Source organism: Mytilus trossulus, chromosome 1 (assembly GCF_036588685.1).
Source record: "Mytilus trossulus isolate FHL-02 chromosome 1, PNRI_Mtr1.1.1.hap1, whole genome shotgun sequence".
Lineage (NCBI taxonomy): Eukaryota > Metazoa > Mollusca > Bivalvia > Mytilida > Mytilidae > Mytilus > Mytilus trossulus.
Window position 1 is genome coordinate 8679560 of NC_086373.1, and position 24592 is coordinate 8704151.

Consider the following 24592-nt stretch of genomic DNA (forward strand, 5'->3'; position numbering starts at 1 on the left):
TTCCGGATTTAGTGAATGAAAATTCTCGCTAAATCTTGTGTATTTTAGCAATTATTCAATAGTGCGTTTAATTGTCATAATGAAAAATACTTTGAACATTTGGATTGTAAATAAAAGTTTAGAAAATCTTTTTTACACATATTTATTTAACCCGCATTTTTAGAATATATCCGATTTGTGCAGAGTTTTAAAGTCTTGCCGATCATGGTTATGCAGACGCTTGTTTTTAAAAAGAAGGGTCAGCTTTTTGACCCTCAATAACATGCCTCAGAAAAAGAATATATGTAATACAAATAACTTGTATAACATAACCCCAAGTAGAGAGACTTTTTTCCTGTTTAAAGACCGACCATCTAGATTATGGAATGTTGGTGCAAGAATTGCTTGCTTTGTAGTCATAGGTTACAGCAAAGTTTGGGCAGGTATAAAAACTATAATAAAGTTAACTGTTAGTGTTAACTAGTGAAGACCCGCATGGTTAGTCAAGGTCTTTAACCCCGACTCCCCATAGTGTTAATGGAGCCCTGTTTATAATGAATCCGGGTCCGTACGCCCTAATTCATGTTCGCCCTAGTACCTGTTCGCCCTGATACCTGTTCGCCCAGGGTCCATTCGCCCTGATTTTTATTTTTTACTAATTGTTGTCTAGTGGCATAATTTAAAGTATTTGAATAAAATATGTTGAAGTTTGTTGAAAAAATCACCGAATATTGATATTGCCGCAATCAATTTCATCATTTTCCCTTTGATTGCAGTAGAATACTGGAATAAAATGTATTTATCTTTGTTGATATTTGTTAACAAAATAATTGTATTCAGTCATTCACTAATGTATGCAGTATAACTTAGAATAGTCTCAGAGTATTTTAATGAATGAACTTGTAAATCCGTTTTACAGTTCGTACATTTTTTTTAAATTAATTTCAAGCTGAATAAAAACAAATTTGTTTTTTATAATATAAATCCATCAAAAGACAGGTATCACAATAAGCAGTGATCCGAATTATTTTTTTATAAAACAATAAATTAATGATCCTTAACAAGCCATAAACTTTTAGATATTTCCATGTTTCTATAAATTTCAAGAACATATACCATAAAAATATATCTGATTAATTTTATTCAACTTCAATGCCCTGAATATTAATATTTTGAGTAGGGCGAACGGACTCTAAGGGCGAACGAACTCAGGGCAAACGGACCCAGGGCGAACATGTTACTAGGGCGAACGGTCCCGATACCGTTTATAATTGAGATCCTAATGGTTGAATCTAGTTCAAATAATTATCCTCGTGTATTTTCGACCTACTAACATATTTTTCCGAATTTCCCTGTTATATGTTTGAACATAGACATACCAAATATTTTGAGAGTCGCTAGTATACTTGTGCATAAAGTAATTGTATCAGAAATATATTTCGATCTTTAATTTATTTTTTTATTTGAGTTCATTAGATCGATGGCACCTTTGTTGACAAAAACAAGCGTCTGGTGTTTTCGACCTATCTAAAAAAAACGGTCAAAAGTCGGAAACGACATGTCGTACAAATCCGAAATTGGTTATAAATATGATACCAAAGTTTATATCAAAGTGTTAGAGGCCATCAAACTTATGACTTAAAGAATTAAATGGTCAAATATACAACTCTAAGATATAAAATATTATTTTGATGTCTTTTTTGGACAAGTTGTACACATTTCAGAATGAGGCACTTTTGAAGCCTTGTATGGTCTTGTATACATTCATGTTTTTGTGAAGTGAGGTTGGTGAGTATTGTCTGTAATTTCCACTGACACTGTTTTTTTATGTAAATAAAATCTAACTGATATTTTATTTTTTCTGTAAAAAGCTGTAAGGAGCATGCGTATTTCGGTATTCAGTTTAACTTTAAGTATTACAACTAACCACCTGACAGTCATGTGACTTAATGACCTTGAAGTTAACTTTGCATGCAAAAACAAAAGACCTCTGCCATAAGTTTAGAACCGTTTATTTTAGACTGATTCTTTTGGAAGGTCAAACTAGTATTAGTGAAAAGGGTACAAAAATGTGATATCAAATAAAAAAACGTAAATACTTAATATAATAACTTTATTTGAAAAATCTTCACCACACGTGGTATCATTTGCTATTGTTACTTAGTATAGCAGCCGAATATGACGTCATGCGGGCATGCGCAGCATACGGGAAGTGAAAGTAGAATTAGGTCGAAAACGTCAGACGGTCGAAAACACAATACGAGACGATATGACGTCTGGCAGTGGCAAGGCTATTTTAATTTTTTTCTGGCGTCCCAAAAAAAAATTAAAATAGCCTTGCCAGATGTCATAATTATTTGGACTAGGTTGAATCCAGATCCATACACCTAATCGCTAATCTCGGTTGACACAGCCACTTAAACTTTTGATGCAAACAATGTGTACAGTCACTTTTCCATTGTGGCGTCAGATATTTTGTTTTATGATGTCAAATCTTTACGGAAACCTGTGTGAAATCCAGTAATGGCAGACAAATAGTGATAAGGTGTATACCCCCTGATTCTGGTTCACCCTATAGCATGTATAGTACCTGTTTGCTCTAATTCCTCTTAGCCCCCAGTACCGTGTAATTGATTTCGCAGGTAAATCGTTTTGTAAACAAATGGATTTTGCGATGCATTCAGTGATGTTTATCGACAAATTTCTACTGGTCCGCTGGACCACCAGCTGACAAAATTTACTGGTCTGACGCAAATTTTACTAGTCCCGGACTAACGCTAATTTTGACCCCTGTATATGTGGCAGGAATTACCTGCAAAAAGGTACAAAGTCTATATTTTTTTTTTTATTCAAACATATTTCAAATTTAAAATCTGTTAAAAAGAAACAAAAATACTGTTAGGTTTCTGATTTTTGTTCTATTGTTAGGGATTTTAGTTGTGATGTCATTATAGTTATGAAGTCATATTCAATGTTAACAAATTAAAGAAACACTATCATCAGGTAACATTTTTTCATATCAAAGAATAATTATAAATGAAATTGTTGTGTTTCTTCCTATATTTTACAGGGTCCATAGGTGACTTGTTGCAAGGCAAAATTTCTGTCCCTATCCAATACATTGTATACCCTCATAGACATTTTACAGTGGCAGTCCAAATTTCCTCAATCATCATCCCAAATGGCCTCTTTTGCATCAACCTACCTATTGTATTTATTGTGAACTTGTTCTTGTCCTGAATATGCATGAAATATTTGCCACTGGACATTTATAAGCAACCAACAATCAATCAATCAATCCTATATATTTTTACTGCACTGATAAATATATATTTCACTGAAAGTTTCAGGATAAAGAGAACGAAAGAAGGAAGTTGATTTCTATGCAAATGTCTGAATTAAAAAAAGTGACAAAATAGGTAATGATTTTGAGGTCATTAGTGCAATGAAAATATCTGGAAAAAATCCGGATTTTTTTATTTTTTTTATTTTATTGATTTTTCTACTGAAATAGGGGACTTCATCCTCTTATAAAAAAGTGCATTAAATTTATTACCTTGAAAGAAGATAGTGGCACTTCCTTTATCAGCCACTGGGTCTGTTAACCTGGTAAAAAGTCCAAGAAATGTACTAATTTTCCTGTTTTTCACTTCGGGTCTTGTCATCTATGATCTAGTCCAAATAATTATGACATCTGGCAAGGCTATATCTTTTTTGTTGAGCTTTCAACTTTAGTAAAAAAAAAAAAGCGAAAATTAGCGATCCTACATTTCGTTGTCGTTGGTGTTGTCTTCGCCAGCGTCGTCAACAAATATTCACTCTGTGGTTAAAGTTTTTGAAATTTTAATAACTTTCTTAAACTGTACTGGATTTCTACCAAACTCAATTATTTACATAATAGAATAAATGAAATAATCTCATTTAAGAGGACAATAATAACATACAACTTCAATATTAGATTGACAGTATCTCTTAACATAAAAACAAAAAAGTTTCTTTTTCTGTCTAAGTTTTTTTTACATTGATCTACAACACATCAAAATAGATTGATGTCATTTGTGCATTTGTTCATAGGGACTTTAAAATGTACTGAAGTTAATCAAGATTTCCTTTCTACCAAGTTTGAAATATATAAATCAGAGTGAGAAATGTATTTAGAGTTTAAGTTATCTCCCTTGGTCTACAATTAAGTTAAATCTCCCCTCTGACCAACAGGAATGGCTTCACTGTTTTTATTTTCTTTCTTCATATTTGAATAATTGAGTTGATTCATTTGGTACAAGCACGTGTGACAGGATAACATCTCTAGACTGTAGTTATGAATTATGTACTTACAGTTGGCTTTAAGAAATTTGAAATTTTCTGACAAAAGATTTTTTTGTAAAGTTTGAAGCAAACAGCAAAACAAAAGTTCAATTTGTCTGATTTATGAAGAAATATGTTTATGTTGATCTTGAACATGGTGACAGAAGGATAATAGATCTTGCTCAAACTGTGTCAAACAAAACTAGCTTGATGAACATGAAGTATCTATGCATGATATGTGAAGATCCAGAATTTTAAAATTAAATCTGTAATTTGATAATAAGTCTCTTGTCAGTAATGACAGAAAGAGATTAAAAATAATATGAGTGCTAATAAATGTCACTGAACTTACCTTGGTTATTCTTATGGCATATTGTCTATGAGAGGGGGTAGGAGGGGTCAAGATCCCAAATCCCAGGGTAAAAAACACCTGATCCCGAAATCCCGTGTCCAAAATTAAAAAAAAAGAATTCCCGGATTTTGAAAGGGTCAATCCCGAAATCCCGAAATTAAAAACATCTGATCCCAGGGTCCCGATAATGGTCCTTTATCGGTCATTCCACTGTCTATATCACTCTGTTCAGCTCTTAATATTATTCCGTATTATGTCTTTGTGACGTCAAATACGTTGACCCGGCCTTAATAACTTTGACCCGGACATATCAGCGACGTCATAATGTTTGAACCGACGTTAATAACTTTGACCCGAACTTATCAAGTCATCTTTTGTGTGCTGATGAACCAAAGAAAACACTTCTGAAACACGCAAATATAGCCCGATAAATCGATTATCAGATTATCTGCATATTGATATTGTAAAATATCAGCTGCTTGACATTATATGAAGGCTTTTTGATCTCGTTCGCTAAGCTCACTCGACAAAAAGCTTCATATGTCTCGCAGCTGATATTTTACGATATCAACATGAAGATAACCTGATAATCGGTACATCCCCCTCTTCTATGTTCCCATTAATTTGTCATTTAATACCCAAAATTGTCCACTCTTAAGAACACGCTTTTGCTGGACATTTTTTTGGTGCTGATTTTGCTAATATCAGAACACAGAAATAGAACTTCTTCAATTCAAGTTGAAAGAGGATGTTTTGAAATGAGATTTTTGCAGATGTCACATGTATAAAAACTTATAACTTTATTATTTTTGTTGCAACTTTTTTTTTTCATAGCTAAATTTGAGAGTTATAACTACAACTATTGCATGATAAAAACACAGTTCTGAAAATTTATGAAACTGTAAGAATAACAAGTAAAATGATCTATTTTTCTTTTGAGTCAAACATATTGTTTAGAAAATAACTATGAATATAAGATAAAAAAAGTCATTTTCACAAAAGGATCTACCGTAGTAATCAAATGTTTGGTGGCAATAAACTCATAGGTGGCAAGTATTCTATTTATTAACATCAGAAAGTGTCTGAATAATGAAAAACTTTAGATAAGTACATTTTGTTTTATAGGATAACACGATCATAATTATGTCAGTCAGTAATATGTCACTACATAACATTGCATTGTATGAGGTAAAGCATCTACACTTTGTTGGCAGGTTGATATACTATATCAAAAAGATGTTTTAAAACAGTCTATAAATAGCACAAATGTTCTAGATGTACTTTCTGTTATACCATGTACATGGTGGCAACATATTGCAAAGATTTAAGCTTTATTGATTTTACCAGAAAACATTTTTTTTAATAGTGAAATATAATTATGATTGGTTGTTTTATTAAACTTGTGACATTTACAGATTATTAATTTCTGAAAATAGGAACTAATATAAAACAATAAATGGCAACCATTAATTTAACCTAGATATGAATGAAACTATGTATAATGTAAATTGTGATGATTATAGTAATCTGGTACAAATAGTATGTCACAGATTGGGAAAGTACTATATGTGTAAAGACTGTTGGATAATATATCTTTAGGCAATACAAAAAACTGGACATTCAAATTTCATGATTTTACATAGAATTCATATAAATAAAACTGTGTTTGTGGATAATATGGAAGTACAGGGTGTTAATAGGATTCAAAGAGACCCTAAATACTGGTTCTTCTCAGATAGGCCAAACAAAATTTGGAGTTTTTTCAGTTTCATAGTAATTTTTCTTACTCTTGTTTACTGCAAAGTAATGAAAGGTATTTATGTTATACTTTTTATGTATCTATTGTATTTGAATTTTTTTTAAGTTTTATCAGTTTTTGCAGTAATGGTCAATGATGGTACTCATGATAGTTCCAATAATTTGACACTTTTTTTCTATTTTTGTTGTTGTTTTAAAAAACAAAATGGAAAAGCTAGGCTACAAAATTGAAGTACAAAAAGTACAAGACCTTATGGCAATAATAGTTATGCTAAAAAGAGATTTTTTGTTATAGAAATGTGGTTTAGGATATATATAAATTAAAAGTTTTACAACTAATGAACTGTATGCAGTTTAAAAATATAAGTGATGTTAATTAAGTTCATAAAAAAATAAATAAACATGAGGTGTATATTGTGACTGCTAAGTCAGTTTTTTGGTGGAATATTTAGGTATTTACAAGTTTGAAAAAAGGTCTGATTATGTGTCCGATAGGATCGCATGGAAAATTTCTTCTGGAATATTGAAATATAGACAGACTTGTCTGGCTTGTACCAAAATCTCACAAGTAAATATGTTCAAACTAATTGTCTTGGACAAGTAATTTTTGTAATAAACCGTACAAAAAGTTAAATAAATGTCAACAGCAGCATTGTAATCTACTGTTTCTTGGATAGGTAAATAATTTGTTATTTCCAAACCTTTGTCTTTGATTGATATTGAATAATTGCAATATGAAAATAAATTTATGAGTTTGAAAAGATTCAGACTATATATAACTATATATTCATTTGACAACATGCTGACTATGCACTTTGCACATGATTTTATTGTACTTGTTGAATATTCTACAAAACCACAACTTATCTTTACAAATCAATAAACTGTGTAGTAAGTCTTCAGGTTTGCATCTTTTCTTCTCTGTAAATATTATTATGCATTGTGAAAAACATGTTGCCTTTGATTTATTTGATAACAATCATGTTCATAAAATTAAAATTTTTGTGAGGGTTCTTGCTTATCATGCTTATAAGGGAGAAAGCATTTGCATTTAATCCAGAAAAGTTTGAAAGGATTACTTAGTGTTATTCAGAATATGTATAGTAGATTTTTCTTTTACCTAGAGGCAATGGGAAACCATCCTTCATTCAAATAATTATAAAACAAATTAAAAATTTGGACTGTTTTGAATTAGTGCAAAAATAATCCAATGCCATTAGGGATGTCAGAGTTGGCCATCAAGGAAACCCATTGAAATTCTTCAAAACTAATGCACAAATTGATAATATAATTAAATTCATAATATAATGTTTGAAATATAATATTATCATCATTTGCTAATTATCATCCATACAATGTGATTTTGAACAAGTCAGAATTGGATAACTGTTTCACAGTCAAAGAAACCTAATTTTATTCCATTTCAAAAACAGTGCATGAATTAAATAAGAGTTGATCAGTTGATAATCCAGAACTTTTTGTAAAGAGGGGGGGCGCTGACTGACCTAAACATGCTCATACCTGCCAACTTTTCAAAATGCCAATGAGGGTTTTGCGTGCAAGATGGCTGTCATAGTCCTAAAAAAACTTCAAGGGGGCCTTTAAATACATTTTAATGTTGTTTTTTGGCTTCTTCATATAATTGTAAGTGTAAAGACATTGTAAAATTAATTGTTTTGTTTAAATTGTGGACAAAATTGCCCTTTCAAATTTCAATTTGGGATCCTCCATAGTGACAGTTGGCAGGTATGCATGCTAAAGGCCTGCTGGAGGCATGCTTATGTTGGTCATAAGTGCATGTCAATGATAAAGCTAACCAACAACTAAAAAAAAAAGAATCTAGATAGAAGACATCCTATGGTTAACAGCAATACTGAAAAAAAACAGTTGCAGTTGTCTATGCAAAATGTCAACTCTAAATTGGTCTGAGTCGAGGAAAGAACTGAATACTTAATTCCCCTAAATGACAAAATACTACCACTGATAAGGTTCCTGGACAGACACATGAACACTTGTTGTGGTATACTGATTCATTTCTGTTGAACCATAGACACATCTCTCACTAACTATATTTAAGTGATAGCCTTTAAATTAGTGAATCCAACATTCATCTGGTTATGTCATATCATAAGACAAATATAAAATGCGTTGGTCAATATTCTACTTCTGTTTGACAAAAAATTATGTTTAAAATGTTCTGCTCATGTATTAATTTTTTGACTCATTAAGTGAGCAATGTAGAGCTGGAGTACAGCCTATAATAAGGGAGCAGTAACAGTACATTTTGTTTAAAATTTCATTTTGTGCTGTACAGAGTTACATGCAATGACATGTACACCTGATTTTAGTTGCGCATGGAAATGGGGAATGTGCAAAAGAGACAGAAACCCAATCATAGAGCAGACAACAGCCAAAGGCCACCAATGGGTCTTCAATGCATTGAGAAACTCAAGCACCTGGAGGAGTCATTCAGCTGGCCCATAAAAAAATATGTTACTAGTTCAGTGATAATGGACATAATACTAAACTCTGAATTATACACAAGAATCTTAAATTAAAAATCATACAAGACTAACAAAGGCCAGAGGCTCCTGACTTGGGACAGGCGCAAAAATGCAAAAGTTTTAACTATTTCTGGTATTATAACTCTGATTTGTTATTATTAAAGCAATAGCCTCATATATGAGATGATCACCAATTAAAGAAGTGTAAATAAAAATAAGACTTGTCATCATATTGGGTCTAATCTTTAATTATGTCAACCCTTTATTGTAGGATTGCTGAACACATACAAAATCCATAATAAGGAGAGATTATACAAATGTTTGTACGACAGAGAAGAGAAAAGAGGACTTGTAACTGTTAGTAACCATGACAGCTGTATGGATGATCCGTTACTATGGGGTAAGACAATTGTAACTGTTAGTAACCATGACAGCTGTATGGATGATCCATTGCTATGGGGTAAGACAATTGTAACTGTTAGTAACCATGACAGATGTATGGATGATCGGTTGCTATGGGGTAAGACAATTGTAACTGTTAGTATCCATGACAGCTGTATGGATGATCCGTTGCTATGGGGTAAGACAATTGTAACTGTTAGTAACCATGACAGCTGTATGGATGATCCGTTGCTATGGGGTAAGACAATTGTAACTGTTAGTAACCATGACAGCTGTATGGATGATCTGTTGCTATGGGGTAAGACAATTGTAACTTAGTAACCATGACAGCTGTATGGATGATCCGTTGCTATGGGGTAAGACAATTGTAACTGTTAGTAACCATGACAGCTGTATTGATGATCCATTGCTATGGGGTAAGACAATTGTAACTGTTAGTAACCATGACAGCTGTATGGATGATCCATTGCTATGGGGTAAGACAACATGGACTTTTTTGATAACTATTTATAATTTAAGGTATGTGAGAAGAACACCATGCTCTTTTAACATGAAAAAGCCCTTACAACCATCTCTTTTAGTTGTATTGAGGTTACTTGTAGATTTCTAGGATGTATAAGTACAGTAACTTTTGTTTTAGTCTTTCATTTTGATATCATGAAATCAGTTAAACTTGGACACCATGGTAATCCCTTGGACAAAAGATGACACTCGTTATATGATCTTTAAATTTAGGCTAAAAATACTATTATTATAAAAGGGACAGGCAGATTGTGACCTGTCATCACAGGATTTGGCTTGATACAAATAAACTTTATTGCATGTTTTACTGTATGTATTTATCTGATGTTCATCTCATATATTTATGTTTGTTTCAGGATGTCTAAAGTGGAGAAATACAGTTCAACCTGCCAAGGTACGATGGATAACAGCTGCTAATGATATCTGTTTCACCAAGTGGTCCCATGCTCTGTTCTTCAGTCTAGGAAGAGTAGTGCCAATTATAAGAGGAGATGGGGTATACCAGAGGAGTATGGACTTTATAATTGAGAAAATAAATAATGGGGACTGGACTCATATATTTCCTGAAGGTTAGTTTGCAGAAACAAAAGTCGGAGAGTCCCACTACATTACATATTCTCAAATTTATTTACAAGTACAGTATCAAAATGTTTATGTTTTAAAACACACGTACAAAATATTTTAAAGACATACTTGAGGATATTCTATTAAAACTTAAAATCTACATTGAACCCAGGAAAGGATCTTTTAAATCTTGTATAGATGGGTGTTAAAGGCATGAAAATGTAAGATAAATGTTAATGATGATCCTAATTTGCATTCATTAGAGTACTATATAAATAAGAAAATGTAGTATGAGTGCTAATGAGACAACTCTCAATCCAAGTAACAATGGGTACTAATTATCAATGATACTTTTTGATAGGTCAAAGTACAACCTTCACATAGAGCCTTGGCCAGCTCACACGGAACAGCAACTTATAAATGCCAAAATGACTAGTGTTAAATATTCAAAAAGGAAAACCAAAGGTCTAATCTATGTATAAAAAAAAATTAAAAAAAATACCACTTGTGAACCACACCAACAAACGACAACCACTGATCCATAGGCTCCTGACCATGTATGTTTAAAAATGAAATAACCCTTAAGAAAAGCATGTAAACATTTGATAGATTTCTTAAACATAATTGCCACTTAAAATTTTCTGAAAATCTTGTTATTTTTTCCAGGTAGAGTGAACATAGACAAAAGCTTTATTAGATTTAAATGGGGTAAGTTGCAAAATTATATTTCATTCAGAGTTTTATAAAACTTAAGCTTACATTCATGGCTCAGTTGCACACACATTTTAAAAAAGAGAAAATTTGCAATAGACTAGTTCAGGGAAAGCTTGTTCGCGACCTAGAATTCTGAGTGGGTCAAGCGTTTCATTAAAATTCATACGAGATTATGCGAGATTTGGATAAACTGGGGGCAAAGTCATATATGGTACACATCAATATTCGATGTTTATTAAGACACCTGCCGCTTTCCCGTTTACCTGTGAAGTCGTTGAGTGTCATCTGTTTTTTATTTGTTTATGTCCAGGTGTAATAAAGTAAAATAAAAAATATTGTGAAAAATTTCGAGACCCAGTGTTGAAAATTACGAGAAAAAATTGAGAAAGAAATTTGAAGAAACTTGAAAATTACGGCTTGCAAATAAACAAAACGATCGAAATATTTGATAAAGAAGGAACAAGGTCCTTCAAGTCCCTGAAAGCTGTTAAAAACTTTGAGGAAGTTTATTTATTTGCAGAAATATCATCTTTGGCGATTGAGAATAATTTCCAGAAACATGCTGGTGTAAGGCATTAATTACCAAAATAGCATATCATACTACGGTGACGCTACATGATTTATTCTCTTTAACTTGTTCGGGAGAATATAAATTAACAACTTAAACCATTTGATTTTCATGTAAAACGGAGCTTTTTAAAAAGTTGTTGCTGGTCAAACACATAGTCGATACCATGAATGATATTATGCGATGTATTCAAAAAAAAAAATAATGATTGCTTCATAAATGTTATGTGTTCAATACTGTATAAAATCAGAACATCAAGGGTATATTAATTGTGTCTAACTGTCGCCTGGTGAGATTAATAGTCTAAGGTAAAACTTTATGATACCATATGGCCTATAGGTGTTGATTCACTTTTATTTTTATAACTTAAGATCAGTGCCTAAGATATGGTTATGAAATAGCACCCGACTACCTTCCTAAATATATAGACGATCTGCTAATTTAACATCACAGCATGAATCTGTTCACTTTTGCGTGAAGGTAACACTCAAAGTCAGGTGACATATGAAACCGTTCCTTTTGTAAATAAGATTAATTAACATAACGGTCAAAATAGTCTGTTTTAATTAATATGTCAGTTTTATCTTCAGCTTTAGAAGAATGTAACACACTTTGTATTTATAAACGATAAACTAGTATTTGGGTTTGAAAGATACTTAGATTTTCATTGTAATGTATCTATATTAACAAAATTGCGTAGCGGCACACTTAGGTTAAATGTTGAAGTTGGTCGTTATCTAAATACCCAAAGAGAAAATAAAATGTGTAAATGTTGCAATATGAATGTTTTAGAGGACGAATATCATTTTGTTTTAAAATATCATGTTCAACGTATAGATCTGTGCGTAATACTATATAATTTTATATTTATTCTACAAATCGGCACTAGTTAGATAATGTATTCTAACTCAGTTGAAACTTAAATGACAGTAAAACTATGCAGTTATTAAATGCACGCAGCTTGGAAAATTATATCACATGTATTGTCGTATATTGTATATATATTTCGTTTGCCATAGCATGTACATGTATATATGCTTTTTGAAAATAAAGTATTCAATAATCTGATTACAGACATTACAGTTATAACGATGCCGATCTGATAACTGATAATGCCCCCAGTTTATCAAATCTCGTATCTAATTAGTCGATAACGCAAAATCACGATCGATCTTGCACATGCGCATTGTTTCCCTGAACTAGTGTATTGCAAAATGTCCATTATCTAATTAAATACAAGTTGATAAATACAAAAACCTATAGAATTTATGAAAGCACCACAAAACAAACTTCTCACATGCTGTAAAAGTGATAAAATTGGTGATTATCCTCTTATATATTGTGTCATAGAAGTTGAAGATGTCCTTTTCTCGAATCTGTGTCCTTTTCAACAATGTCCTTTATGCTGACATCAGAATTATCAAAAGTCATGGAGGAAAGATCGAAATGAGTTAGATATAGGAAAATGTGGTAAGAGTTCCAATGAGACAACTCTCCATCCAAGTCACAATTTATAAAAGTAAACCATTATATATATATACTACTTTTATATTTGAATTTCTCTGACATTTTTTTTTTATACAGTTTAATTATCAACTTTTTATTTTTTAAAAATCAAAAAATCAAAAAATAAGTAGTGAAAACAGTCACAAATTAAAAACTCTCGATATCAATGCATATTCATAAATACTAATTTTTGAAAATCAAATAAGTAACAAAGCCAAATAGGCCAATAGAATTGAATACTCTTTGATTGTTACTTTTTGTCATTTTGTCATTTATCAATCTTACAGGCCAATACCTTTCAGAAACTGTGACTGTTGCATGATATTTAGATGACTTAGATTTGTCTTTGTAGGAGTAGGCAGACTGGTTGCAGAAGCCAAAAAAATCCCTATTGTCTTGCCAATGTACCATGTAGGTAAGTTTTCTGTTGTACTGTAAACATGATCAAGTTACCTAATGTATTGTTTTGTTGATAAATTTCTTATTGTACAGTTGGTAGGTTTTATGTTACCATGTAGGTAAAAGTAGACTTTGATGCATAATGTAAGTTTTATTTTATAATTAAAAAAAGTATGATAATACTTTTTTTTTTGCCTCTTAAACTAAAAATTGAAACAGTATTATTAAATGTTCAAAAATAATATTATCCTTCAACTATATAAAAAAAGCTGTGGTATAATTGCCATGGAACAACTCTCAATAAGACACCAAATGACACAGAAATTAGTTCTTCAACAATAAGCAACACCTATACTGCATAGTCGGCTATAAAAGGCCAAAAAGGACAAATGTAAAACAAAACGAGAAAAACTCAAAATGTTCATAAGACATTTAGTGCAAACCAGTAAAACAATGGATCCCCAAAGCAGACAGAATACTTTAAATTGAGCAATACAACACCCCCTATCCCCCCTCCAAAAAAAAATTGAAGGGTGCTGCAAAAGACTCATTACTTACCAGTATGTAGTACTGTAAATTCAGAAATTATTGCGTGCATTTATTATTGCGATTTTGTCATTTTACACTTGAATGCGATTTTAATTTTTACGATTTTGAGAAAAGTCATGCTTAATTAAGTTAAAATATTGCTAAATGCGAGTTTTAATTATTGCGTTTACAACTCAGTCGCATTATTCGCAATAATAAAAACCTCGCAATAATTTCTGAATTTACAGTATATAAAGTATATATCTATATATTGCAAATATGATCAGCAACAAAAAGAGTAACTATAGATTGTGAACAAAACAGACTAGCAAACTTGCCATTTTTTTTGCCAAGTGTTTAATTGAAAATTGTCTATAAGTAGGAATGATTAGATTAAAGAAGTCACTTAGAAATACCAATAATACAAAAAAACTATTCATTTATTTGTTACCTTCACTTTTACATGACATTATATTTTAAATTTACTTATATTTTTTGTAGGAATGGATGATATACTTCCAAATAACAAACCTTATGTACCAAGAATAAGAAAGGTAAAACATATGTTTTTTGTCTGTCTCATATCAGTAGTTCACATTCTTGTTTTATATATGCAAATTTTTATTTTGATCTTGTTCTAATCCATAGCATTTTTATGAACTTATCACACTTCATTGTTATTTTATTGTGAAATTTGTGATGTTACAAAAAATGTATCAATAACTTCAATTTCTGTTCAAATTGGTAATGTTGGGTCAATTACAGTGTGACAGTGTCTTATATTTTTAACTCAAATTACCTCCCCCTTTTTATGCTGTTGCCTTAGTAAAGGTAGCATTACACTTTACCCTTGTTCATCTGTACATCAGTACATCCCAGAATTGGATTCTGTTCACTACCAATTAGTTTGCCTCAACCAAATGTTGTTATGACACCTACAGGTATACACAATGCTTATTACCACAAAACACAGATCAAATTTGAATGTTAGTGATGTCACTTTTACAGTTCTAATGCCCCTTTAAAAATGGAAAATTGCTGAATTTTTCCTCTGTTCTATAACTTAAGTTTGCCTCTACCAAATTTTATGAAACTCAAATACAATGCTCATTACCACAAAAGTTTACTTTTGGTGGCATCAATTTTACCATTGTAGAGGTATGTCCCTTTCAAAATGGAAAGATTTTGGAATTTTTTGTTTCCATTTTATAACTTAATTTTGCCTCAATTGAATGTTATGAAATGTATACACTATGCTTATTACCACAAAACTCAAATTAAATACAAATTAAGGTAGCTTCACTTATAATATCAATTCTTGAGGTATGTCTTTTTATGATGTTATATGCAAGCGGGGGCATCATCTTTGTCCTTCCCAATTTATGTATTTATTAAATACCACTATATTTACTATAGTTTCTTCCATGCTTTGTGTTAATATATTCACAGAAGGTGACACTGTTGATTGGACAGCCAATGGAATTTACAGAAGATGTAGAATTAATGAGGCTCATGAAGAAAACACCTGTAAGTTTTATATAATAAGCTAAGGAGAGAGTAGATAAAGGAAAACAAGAAATAAAATGTCAAAACACGAAAACACATGAAAGAAAAAGGCCAAAAAATGTTGCAAAGAAAAAAAAAACTTTAAACCACCCTCTTATTTGATAATTCTCAAGAATAAATTTTGCTTCAAATAGGAACTCAAGTATTAATAATAAACTAAGAATATTGAAATTAAATGTCTCAATGAAGATATCAAGCAAAATCCTACTCTGATTCATTAGAACACCAAATATTTAAGATTTGACCACATTTTTTCTCCAGGGTATATATTTGGGATAATTTAGGTATCAAATTAAAGCTTAAGGACTTGAAATTACTAGAACCCTTGTTAAAAGTTTTCTTTGAATGATAAAACTATTTTGGATGTTAAAAAAATATATGAAATTATAATAGGAAGGCACATTTGCCCTGTTGTTCAGATCAGAAATACCTGTTTATGTACAACCAAACTTCTGGGAACTAGAATCTACAACTAATCTACAAGGGTGTCTTTAACGTGCAAGAGATGTGGCTCTCTCTTAACACAGGTCAGCCATTTATCGTCCCTTTCCGACGGACTATCATCGTTTCCTCAAGACCATACTCGCAGATGGTGTCAAGGGAGAGCCGAAAATTGAGTTCCTGAAATTTCCATCCCAAACGGGAATCGAACCAGGAACCTTTGTGTTAGTAGTCTGATGCACTAACCACTACACCACGGCTCTCATCTTTAGTTAGTAGATATAAGATGTGGTACAGATGCCAATGAGACAACTCTCCATACAGTTCACAATATGCAAAAAAGTAAACCACTATATACATAGGTCAAAGAACGGTCTTCAAAACAGAGCCTTGGGATTTTGGTATACTGTATTTTTTAGCACAAGTGATGGTGTATAGTTTTGACATGAAATAAGTGCCACTTTATTTCAACTTAAGACAAAGTAGCCATTAATGCTTGAAATTGCAGAATTTAACATAAAAAGCAATAGGGCTTTGAATTAGTGGTTTTATTCCTAGAGAAGTTTTTTGTTTAATCATAGCTTATCATAGCATGATCATGTTAATCAATTATGAATTTGTTTATTTCAGACTGAAATAAGAAAATACATAACAGACAAGATACAAGATGAAATATACAAACTAAAAGAAAAAGCAGAACGATTGCATGTTGAATCATTTCAAGAACAAGTTTGATGATAGTTTATTTTAGTTTTGTTTTAATCACCAAAGTGCTTCTTCCTTGTGTTTATATGATTGGTTACTTGTACTGGGAGGAGATGTGTGTGCGTTTGGATGATCAGCACAGAATATATGTTGGCCTATATACTCTAAACTTAGAAATTATGAAAGATCTGACTATTCGATATTCATTTTATAAATGAAAAAAAGTTTTCATTGTATTATAATATTCTTTCAGTATATGGTTTTATATACTTGTAGCTCTGTCATATTTTGGAAGCTTGTCCAGATACTGAATTTACAGAACATTTCTTTTTTTCATTATTTCAACAAAAAAAATCTTTTTCAAATATAGTTGACTAGTGTTTTTGGAATAATGCAATGATACAATTGATTTCATCAATACTTTCAAATTATCAAACAAAATTGGGGATCACAGACCTTATTTTCTTCAGAGAAAAAAAAAACACAAATTGTCCTCTCAAATTCAGTATTATTAGCTGCCCTTGATATTAACAGGATTTTTTTCTGAAATAAAAACTTTTGAGGCTTATTAATAGTTAAGTCTTTCAATTTCAAGTTTTAGATGTTTCTTTAGAAAACAGAATGATACTTGGTGAAACTTGGTTGTGCAACATGCCCAGAAGGGTTGCTCAGAAAAAAAACACCCTTAAATTGTCTTTATTTCCTCAAAGTGTTATACCTACTTCACAGTTTTATCGTTGAATGTTCTTAATCACATGAATGAATTTTGTTTCAGAATATAATTACATTATTCTCAGGGTATTTAGCACTAATCGACCATATTTATATATGTATATTTTCAACTGAATAGACAGATTGACATTGTAAATACATTTTTGTAATTGTTACTATATTAATTTTATGATTAAAGTTTTACTATGCAAGAATTTAGTTACAATGATTCAGTCTTTTTTGATTACGATTTATATTATATTGCGGTTGTAAAATTGTTTTTTTGGTGGATTCAAAACTTTTATCAATACCTTTGCATGTGCACTTTTAAATTGGCGCAATTTATTTTGGAAATATTTTTTTTGCAATAAAAGGCAAAAAATTACACAATGCAAAAAAATATCCTGCTAAACATTAATCAGAAGTTCCTCTAGTTCTATCCATGTAGTGTTAATTAAATAATTTGCCCGTTAACTGCTACTTTTTAACCGGATTTTTGTGACAAAAATGTTGGTTATTGATTTGGGGATGTACGGCGGTCGGCAATCAAATGTTGTCCGTGCATTAAGTCATGAACCGTTCAACCAAAGCTTTTAAAATTTTAATATGTTGTTACTGACAACTAAATGAAGGTCAAGTTCAATAATGGCGATTTTGACTTTTACCGTTCAGGAGTTATGGTTCTTGAAAGATTGAAAAATGGAGTTTTCAGTCGTGTCTGTGCATTTACACATGAACTGTTCTACCAAAGCTTCCCAAATTTTAATATGTTGTTACTGATGACAAAATGGAGGTCAAGTTCAATGTTGATGATTTTGACTTTTACCGTTCAGGAGTTATGGTTCTTGAAAGATTGAAAAATGGTGTTCCCAGTCGTGTCCGTGCATTTCCTCATGAACCATTCAACCAAAGCTTTTGAAATTTTTATATGTTGTTACTGATGACAAAATGGAGGTCAAGTTCAAAAATGACAATTTTGACTTTTACTGTCCAGGAGTTATGGTTCTTGAAAGATTGTAAAATGGTGTTTCCATATCACGTTGTTGCATTTACTCGTGAACCATTCTATCTAAGCTTTTCAAATTTTAATATGTTGATACTGATGACAAAATGGAGGTCAAATTTGATATTAACGATTTTCACTTTCACCTTTCATCAGTAATGGTTCTTGTGATATTGACACAAATAAATGTTAATAAATCCGGTTTGCTGTCGTTGTGACAGCCTCTTGTCTTTTCATAAATTATTACATATAAAAGCCTGGTTTTTGGAAAGATTAGAACTTGTTCTAAATCTTTACTTAGGCACCACCCCCTTAACAACAGGACAGGTTAGCTACTGTTACTAAATATATTCACAGTAAAATATAGTTCCCTATAGTTCTCATGTATGTGCACATAATACACAAATAAACTGAAAAAAATGGGTATATTATTGGAGCAGTTCAATTAAGAATGTATGTCATTAAGGTGTGTTGATGTGCAGGCTTTTATAAAAACATTTTGATTAGGTAAGTGGGTATTGATTCAACTAGTATGATTGACAACTGTCATTATCACTAAACAATCAGAGACTAGGTGGACCTTGAATTACAATGCCCCACCTCCTAAACTACCAATCAAATTGACCACATTACCTATCAACCTCAGTCTTACATAATTATATACAAACCACTCCAATATGCATCTAATTCTTAATACACAAGTATTTGACCTCATAATTGATTACACAAATGTGTGTATTATTTGTTTGATATTTATAATGATGATAGATTTATTTATTGCCAATTACTTTTGATCTACATTACATAAAGTAATTCTGTAAATTATATCTGAAAGATAAATGATTAATGGATTTAAAACAAGATCTTAAAAAAATGAAATATGAATATAAATATGAATATATAAAAGGTATTCAAGTATAGCCTATAATTTACTTGATAAATTTCCAATAATCATTTGTAATTAATCAACAATTTAGATTAGTTCACTTTTTATCATGAATTGGCTTGAAACAGTTTTAAAATTTGTAAACTTTTAATTATAACTAACCATTGTTTATAAGTTTATTTCCCATCAATCATTATGTATATTTTAGTCATTTGAATTTTTATTAGAAGTATATATATTTTTGCAATCAAGAAAGAATCCACATTTCAATAAAATTAGTTTTTTAATTAGTTTACGTTGAAAAATAAAATTGAAAATGCCCTGTGTTGAAAAATACATTAAAAGTTGATCAAAAGGCACTCTAAAACTTTTTATTTTCAATGCCATATAACCTCTGTTTCAACTTACAAAATGCCCCAAAACAACATTTTTAGATTATTTTTGTTGGCACTTTAAAGCTTTTAGCTGTTGGTCTAAATGTACGTCTTACAAGGATATTTGGTAACATTTACTAGAAGAATTTTTGCATTTTTATGTATTTTTGAAACATGTTCAGAACCGGCAACATAATTGATTGATATAAACTGCAGTTTAAATAGAATTGTGCAAATTTAGAGACCCATATTATTTAATTTGAGCTCATTTATCCTCATACTTGAAAAGCAAATTTCATTTTAAAGACCTGCTGTAAATGCAATTTTCAGCAATAGTGTTTTATAAATGTTCATTCCCCCCCACCATACCTACTGTTCTAATCTTTCCATGAGTGATATCCATCACTTTGATTAAAAATCTTGTTAAATCCTTGTTATTTTTTCACAATTTTTGAAAAGAAAAAGGTGTCAATGCTTACTGTAAGAAAATGTAGAGGGAATCATTTTCTTTTTCAATGATTGTATCTCAAATATAAGAACATGGATCTTTCATTTTTAGCTCACCTGACCTTAAAGGTCAAGTGAGCTTCTCTCATAAATTGGCGTCTGTCGTCCTGCGTCCCTAAACTTTTACAAAAATCTTCTCCTCTGAAACAACTGGGCCAAATTTAACCAAACTTGGCCACAATCATCCTTGGGGTATCTAGTTTATAAAATGTGTCCGATGACCTGGCCATCCAACCAAGATTTGCCACCATGGCAAAAAATAGAACACAGGGGTAAAATGTATATTTTGGCTTATATCTTTGAAACCAAAGCATTTAGAGCAAATCTGACATTGGGTAAATTTGTTGATCAGGTCAAAATTTATATGCACTGAAATTTTCAGACGAATCAGACAACCTGTTGTTGGGTTGCTGCCCCTAAATTGGTTATTTTAAGGAAATTTTGCAGTTTTTGGTTATTATCTTGAATACTATTATAGATAGAGATAAACTGTACCCAGCTATACTGTTCAGCAAAGTAAGATCTACAAATAAGTCAACATGATCAAAATTGTTAGAGGACCCTTTAAGGAGTTATTGCCCTTTATAGTCAATATCAAACAACTTTTCATCATTTTTGTAACTCAAAAACCTTTTTCTAAAACTAAGGGCCAAATTTAACCAAACTTGACCACAATCATTACTTGGGTATCTATTTAAAAAAAAGAGTCTAATGACCCCGCCTATCAACCAAGATGGCCGACATCAGTAAATACAGTAACAGGTAAGCAACACAGGCTCTTGAGAGCCTCTAGTTTTCTACTAATATTTAACTTTTAAAAAAAGTATTTGACACCCATGGCACTTAAAATTTGTTAGTGTCTTCCATTGTTTCTATGTGTTCAAAGACTTTCTGTTGAATGTATGAGTAAGCGGTACACCTTGTCTTGTCTTAACAGATGTAAATACAAAAACTTGATTGATTGTTTGGTCAATATTTAGTGTCACATATTTAATGCTGTTTAGGACCAACAAATCAATTGAATTATCAACATCCCATTTTCAGATCAAACATGGGTCTTTTTTTATAAGACCCCAAAAATAAATTCTGGACGTATATTGATATCACATGGTAGTCATCACTGAGTCATATATACTCTTCAATCATTCTAAATATACTCAATCTATTGCTTATAGTATCAAATAACTTATAATTGTACAACAGTCCATGATAATGAGGTCAAGGTCTGATGAATACTTCAAGACCAACATGTACACCTTAGAATTGTTCAAATATAATTGAACTATTACTTAAAATATTTGAGCAATTAACCAAACCTCAAATATAAAACAATATAAATGAATGTCTTTGTCAGATAAATCAAATAAGACAGATTATATAGACATATTCACTTTACATCTAACAAAGTAGACCTACTTAAAATTTATAATAGTACATGACATGTGATATGGACCTTACCAAGACAAGAGTGCACACACTGAAATGTTGCCTTCTTTACTAATCATTGATATTATATTGATAGACCTAAATATAAAGCCTTATTACAACTGTCACATTAACTCAACATTGATCAATGAACCATAAAAATGAAGTCAAGGTCAGATGAACCATGCCAGGCAGACATGTACAGCAAACAATTTTCAATACAACAAATATAGTTGACCTATTGCTTATAAATTAAGAAAAACAGACCAAAACACAAACACTTAGCAATAGACCGTGAAAATGAGGTCAAGGTCAAGTAAAACCTGTGTAACAGACATATAGATAATAAAATATTTCCATACACCAAATATAGTTGACCTAATGCATAAAGTATTAGAAAAATAGACCAAAACTCAAAAACTTTACTTTGACCACTGAACCATGAAAATGAGGTCAAGGTCAGATGAAACCTGCCAGCTAGACATGTACACCTTACAGTCCTTCCATACTCCAAAAATACTAGACCTATTGCTTATAGTATCTGAGATATGGACTTCATTTGTATTCAGATATCTCAGATCAAATTTATTCGTTCATTGTGTAATCATATGTTTTTTGATTGAGTTAAGTCTGCCAATTGATATTTTATCGTGTGTTTTTCTATGTTGTTATGTAATGCTATTGTTTCAGAAAAAGGGAGAAGGTTTGGATCCATTAAAACCTTTAATCCCGCTGCAAATGTTTGCACCTGTCCTAAGTCAGGAATCTGATGTACAGTAGTTGTCGTTTGTTTATGTAATATATACGTGTTTCTCTTTTTGTTTATAAAGATTAGACCGTTCATTTTCCCGTTTGAATGGTTTTACACTAGTATTTTTGGGGCCCTTTATAGCTTGTTGTTCGGTGTGAGCCAAGGCTCTGTGTTAAAGGCCGTACTTAAACCTATAATGGTTTACTTTTTAAATTGTTATTTGGATGGAGAGTTGTCTCATTGGCACTCACACCTCATCTTCCTATATCTATTGACCACCAAAACTTAACCTTGTTCACTAAATCATGAAATGGGGTCGAGGTCAAGTGAAAACTGTCAGACGGGCATGAGGACCTTGCAAGGTACGCACATACCAAATATAGTTATCAAATTACTTATAATAAGAGAGAATTTAACATTACAAAAATTCTTAAACTTTTTTTCAAGTAGTCACTGAACCATGAAAATGAGGTCAAGGACATTGGACATGTGACTGACGGAAAGTTTGTATCATGAGGCATCTACATTGTATATACAAAGTATGAAACATCCAGGTCTTCTACCTGCTTAAATATAAAGCTTTTAAGAAGTTGGATAACGCCACCACCGCCGGATCTCTATCCCTATGTCGAGCTTTCTGCAACAAAAGTTGCAGGCTCGACAAAAACTAAATTTGTTCACTGATCCATGAAATGAGATCAAGGTCAAATGAAACTTGTCAGACATCAGTAACCTGCAAGGTATGCACATAATAAATAAAGATATCCTTTTACAATGTACTCATAAGAGAGAAGTTAATATAACAAAAAAATACTTTTTTTCCTCCATGTAGTCACTGAACCATGTAAATGAGATCAATGGCAAATGCAGGATGAAATTTTTGCATGCTTTACAGACTTTTTTCAATGTTGAAAGATAGATTTAATAAGTATCAAGAATTTTAAAGATCAATGAGGTCAAGGTATTAAGATAAATTTCAGACATGTACACTACGCAGGCACTTGTCTCAGAATTTTATTTGAAACACCAAGAATTTAGTTGACTTATTGGTTTAAGTTTCTTAGATACAAGCTTAACCAGGAAAACTTAACATTATCCAATGAACCATGAAAATGAGGTTAAGGTCAGATGAACCATGCCAGACAGACAAGTACACCTTACACCAATCAATCCATGCATTAAATGTAGTTGACATAATGCTTATAGTATAGATATAAGAAACAAACTTAACCATGAAATGAGAAAAATATATATTAATCATTTTAGGGACAAGTATAGCTTGCTGTTCAGTGTGAGACAACAATTTGTGTTGAAGGCCATACTTTGACCTATAAATTATGACTTGAATGGAGAGTTTTCACTCATACCACATCTTCTTATATATTTATTCACCCCACAATCATTCGATAGACCACAAATAGTTGACTTATTGCCAATAGTCTTGAGAAAAACAGATCAAAACATAAAAATCTAACACTAAGCAATAAACCATTGAATGGAGGTCAAGGTCAAATAAAACCCACTAGATGCCATGTACAATATTTCCATATACTAATAAAGTTAACCTATTGCATAAAGTATAAGAAAAATAAGACCAAAACACAAACAACAAAACTTCATTTTACTCACTGAACCATAAAAATGAGATCAAGGTCAGATGACACCAGACAGTTGTACATATACACCTTACAATCATTCCATACACCAAATATAGTAGACCTACAATGTATTACATATAGTAACAGAGATGTGAAAATGTTAATCAAAGATTCATTCCTGGGGTATTCCTCAAGGAATAAATATTTGTTCAACATCAGTTACATATACAAATAAAAAATAACAACAAAATTATTTTAGTCTCAATGTTTCTTTTACTGATTACACAAGTGAATGTATTCAATTTATATTTTTTTTTGTACTTAGAAAAATTATCACATCTATATCACATTAATTTCTACACAGATAAAAAATTACAATCAATTAATTGCACATTATTCATTCTCTTCTCTGGTTAAACAGAAACCAATCTTGAACAAAGCCATCAGTAGGTCAAGAGAATTTTGATAAAATTTAAATACTAGCCCTAATAGTGAAATTTAAAACATCAAATCATATATTCATG

The 24592-nt window shown here is 31.4% G+C and overlaps 1 protein-coding gene across 2 annotated transcripts; it reads left to right on the forward strand.

The window, feature by feature from the left end:
* The first annotated feature begins 178 nt into the window (after positions 1–178).
* On the forward strand, positions 179–17672 carry LOC134714467 (tafazzin-like). Of its 2 annotated transcripts, none has more exons than XM_063575755.1 (8): positions 179–422; positions 9170–9298; positions 10179–10391; positions 11053–11094; positions 13527–13589; positions 14603–14655; positions 15551–15628; positions 16739–17664. In XM_063575755.1, exons 1-8 carry the CDS (start codon positions 263–265, stop codon positions 16841–16843), a joined length of 843 nt encoding a protein of 280 aa, XP_063431825.1. In that variant the 5' UTR covers positions 179–262; the 3' UTR covers positions 16844–17664. The 2 variants fall into 2 exon arrangements, with proteins under 2 accessions (XP_063431825.1, XP_063431816.1); XM_063575746.1 differs by lacking the exon at positions 179–422 and adding an exon at positions 6289–6449 and having other exon boundaries at positions 16739–17672.
* Positions 17673–24592: the final 6920 nt, after the last annotated feature.